This window comes from Vitis vinifera, chromosome 4, assembly GCF_030704535.1.
Source record: "Vitis vinifera cultivar Pinot Noir 40024 chromosome 4, ASM3070453v1".
In the NCBI taxonomy this organism is placed as follows: domain Eukaryota; kingdom Viridiplantae; phylum Streptophyta; class Magnoliopsida; order Vitales; family Vitaceae; genus Vitis; species Vitis vinifera.
Genome location: NC_081808.1, coordinates 12,293,911 through 12,297,233, shown reverse-complemented (window position 1 = coordinate 12,297,233; position 3,323 = coordinate 12,293,911). Strand labels below are relative to the sequence as shown.

The 3,323-nt window shown below is 34.7% G+C and overlaps 1 protein-coding gene across 1 annotated transcript; it reads left to right on the top strand.

Annotated features, from left to right (window-relative positions):
- Nucleotides 1-769: 769 nt before the first annotated feature.
- LOC100265100 (uncharacterized) lies at nt 770-3,011 on the top strand. Its single transcript, XM_002273420.5, has 4 exons — nt 770-1,343; nt 1,532-1,607; nt 2,096-2,268; nt 2,692-3,011. The coding sequence occupies exons 1-4, from the start codon at nt 1,231-1,233 to the stop codon at nt 2,765-2,767; spliced, it is 438 nt and encodes a 145-aa protein (XP_002273456.1). The 5' UTR covers nt 770-1,230; the 3' UTR covers nt 2,768-3,011.
- The last annotated feature ends 312 nt before the right edge of the window (nt 3,012-3,323 follow it).

Sequence of the window (3,323 nt, the reverse complement as noted above, 5' to 3'; positions counted from 1 at the left end):
AGTCAGCTTTCCTCATGGTTCTCCCACTGCTCAGTTCTCCTCTTATTTCCTCTCTAACTCCCTTCTCCAACACCCCCTGCTCACAACTCTCACTCAAAAATTTCCTGGAAATCAACAAGCTCCTTTCTCACCTCTAGCCCACTAGCCCACTCCCCTGCAGAGATCGTCTCCCACTCTCGTCTCTACTCCCCTAAAAAACATGCTCTAAAAAGGTCGTGAAAAAGCCCCCACAAAAGGCCAAAAACGGCTCAAAAAACACAAAAAGGAACAGACAGCCAAGATAAGAACACGTGTCCTCATCCTAACCAAACAGTCCAAAAGGGCTCTAAAGCTCTATAAACACAAACTCCAAAAAAAATGCCTCCAATAATCACACTTGGACCCAAAATAATCCTCTAATATTCTCCAAAATGTAGTTCAAAAATTAATAATGAGCAAAATATACATGAACCACTAAGGGATGATGAAAAACTAAGCAAAAATGATCTTAAACACGCACTAAAAAAAAAAAAAAAAGTTGGGACGAGAGAAAAATTAATAATAAAAATATGTATGTGCTAGGGATAAAAAAAAGATCTACAATTTCCCTAAATCTTAATTCTTGGAACACAAATATTAAATAACGTTGCAAATGAGTGTGAAAGGGTGAAACTCAAATGATTCTATTTTTTGTCCTACCTTGAAAGAGAGTTTGGAAAAAAAAATATATAGTATAAATAAAATATAAAGACTGATTGGGAGGCTCTCCCAAAAGCAACCCAACCAAGTCAAACTCATGACCCCGACAAACCTTTCTCAATTTGCCTTCAATCTAAATATGACGGTGGAGGATTTGCTTAAATGAGTTTGAAACATTATTTAAAAATAACTTATTTACCTTAATTCTATTTTTTTCAATTATTTTCTTTTAATTTTTTTTCTTTTCAAATTTGCATGAGAAGTTACTAAAATATGAAAGTTTTGCATTACATTTCCCTAAATCCTAATTATCGGGACCCAAATGGTAAACGACATTGAAGATGAGTCTGAAAAGGTCACACAAATGATTCTATTTTTTTTTTATTCTGCCTTGGAAAAGAAGTCAGGAAAAAAAAAATATAGTATAAATGAAAGACAAAGATCGGGTGCGAGGCTCTCCCAAAACAACCCTAGCTAAGTTAAATTCACAACCCCAGCCAAGTCAAATTCACAACCCCTCAAAGCCATTCTCAATTTGCCTTCGATCTGAAGATGGCAGCAGAGGATTTGCTTCCCAGAGAATACGGATATGTGGTTCTTGTTCTCGTTTTCTACTGCTTTCTCAATTTCTTCATGGCTATCAGCGTAGGCAAAGCCCGGAAGAAGTGTGCACTTGTTTCTTCTGATTTCTGATTTCTGATTTTGATTTTAGTATTTTAGTATAATTAATTATGAGCCCAGAAAAACCTTTATGTGATATTTGATTTTAGTTGTTTTTCTTATTTTTTTGTTAATTTTTTTGTTGGGTTCTCTCTCTCTCTCTCTCTCTCTCTCTCTCTCTGTCTTTTGGCAGGTATAAGGTGTCTTTCCCTAACCTGTATGCGTTGGAATCTGAAAACAAGGATGCCAAGCTCTTCAACTGTGTCCAGGTTTGATTCCTTTCTTAGGGCTTGTTTGAATATGAGGAAAAATCAGCAAAAGGAAAGAAAAATGCTAGAGAATATTTGGAAAGTAATTTTCTGCTGTTTGTTCTTCTTTTCCCATGTAGGGCTTTAAGAATAGGTTTTTTTTTTTTTTTTCATTGAGATTAATGTTTTCAGGGAAATAATGTTTTCTTTCATAGATTGGAACAGTGAATTGTTCTGTGTTTTCCTTTTCTAAAACAAAATCATTATTACCAAAACATTTACTCATTCGGAGAATTTAAAATCATTATAGATTAATGGTCATAAAATAATTAAGACAGATGTTTCTACATTATCTAAGTACATGCATGAAGTACCAAAGGAATTTGATAGACATAGCAATTAGAGTTTCTACATTTTATGTACAAACTACCACTGTTTCCTATTTTTAAAAACAAAAATAGGAAATGTGTCCCAACGAACGCTAAACCTTTGTATTTTTATTTTTTCAGAGAGGGCATCAAAATTCGCTGGAAATGATGCCAGTGTTCTTCGTGCTGATGATATTAGGAGGAATTGGATATCCTCTTACATGTGCTGCTCTTGGATCCCTATACATTGTCAGTCGATATTTCTATTTCACTGGCTATTCCACCGGCAATCCCGAAAACCGATTGAAGATCGGGTTTGTTTTCCTTATACTTTAACACTGTGCTTTGAGTGGAAATTATGTGTTTAAAATACTCTGAATTCTGTTGTTTGGAACAAACTGAACTCATGTTGAAAATGATATGGTAGACAATTTGGAATGGTTGCTTTAGTTTGAGTCCCCCAATATAATTTGGTAATGTTTGGATGAAATTTAACTTGAAAAGTTTTCTTGTTTTTTGTAGCATCAAGGGCAAAGGGTTTAAAGAAAACTTTTTTATGCTCAAGTTCAGATCAATGCCAAAAAGGACTCATATATGAAGTTCCTATTTTTATCAAGAATTTGGCTCAAAAATATCTTTGTTTTTCCCCCCAAACTTAATATTGTTCTTGTTTTGATGTCTATGGTTGTTCAATCTGGATTCTGATTAGCTGCTTCTATGAATGTTTCTTTGTTCAGGAAATTTTCATTTTTGGCGATCCCGGGGCTTATGATTTGCAACATTTTGTTTGCTATCAACCTTGTTCGTGGATGAATCCTGCAATTTGGCTTTGATTCTGCACACACTCACTCGTACACTCCCCATTTCTTAGAACTTACTTTTGGGTGGTTTTGTTTTGTGTCAATAAGACAAAGGAGAAGTGTGATTTTGTGGTAATGTAGTTGTAGTAGTATAAGCTACTTTCTAGTTTGGATCCATAGAAACTTTCTTGTGGATGTTTCCAATTCTGCTCTACTTTTTGAATATTTATATGATGCTTGGGGACTTTGAATTCTAATGTTGCCATTAAGGAGAAGCTTCATGAATCGGTTCATTGATTCACTCTACTATTTTCCTTAAACTACTTATACAGCTTTTTCTCTGTAGCTTGTGGCTTTGTAAATGATTGAGAAATGCCCAATGATTAGATGGTAGATTGGACTTGGGTGCTGAAAAGTATTTTAAAGATTTTGAAACGGTGAAACCTCTAGAAATAAGGTAGTTGGATGGTCAAAAGTGGATCTTAATTATGAGATTTTATAGTACTTGTTACGGTAGTATAGTCAGTAGGGCAAATACTGAGAAGCGTGATCCTAGTAAGTGACACAGT

What these genes read in the sequence shown, in the direction of transcription:
- LOC100265100 (XM_002273420.5), top strand. Translation starts at nt 1,231, where the DNA reads ATGGCAGCAGAGGATTTGCTTCCCAGAGAATACGGATATGTGGTTCTT. An exon ending in GTAGGCAAAGCCCGGAAGAA is followed by an intron (nt 1,344 to 1,531) that starts GTGTGCACTTGT and finishes GTCTTTTGGCAG; the next exon opens with GTATAAGGTGTCTTTCCCTA. An exon ending in GAAAACCGATTGAAGATCGG is followed by an intron (nt 2,269 to 2,691) that starts GTTTGTTTTCCT and finishes TTCTTTGTTCAG; the next exon opens with GAAATTTTCATTTTTGGCGA.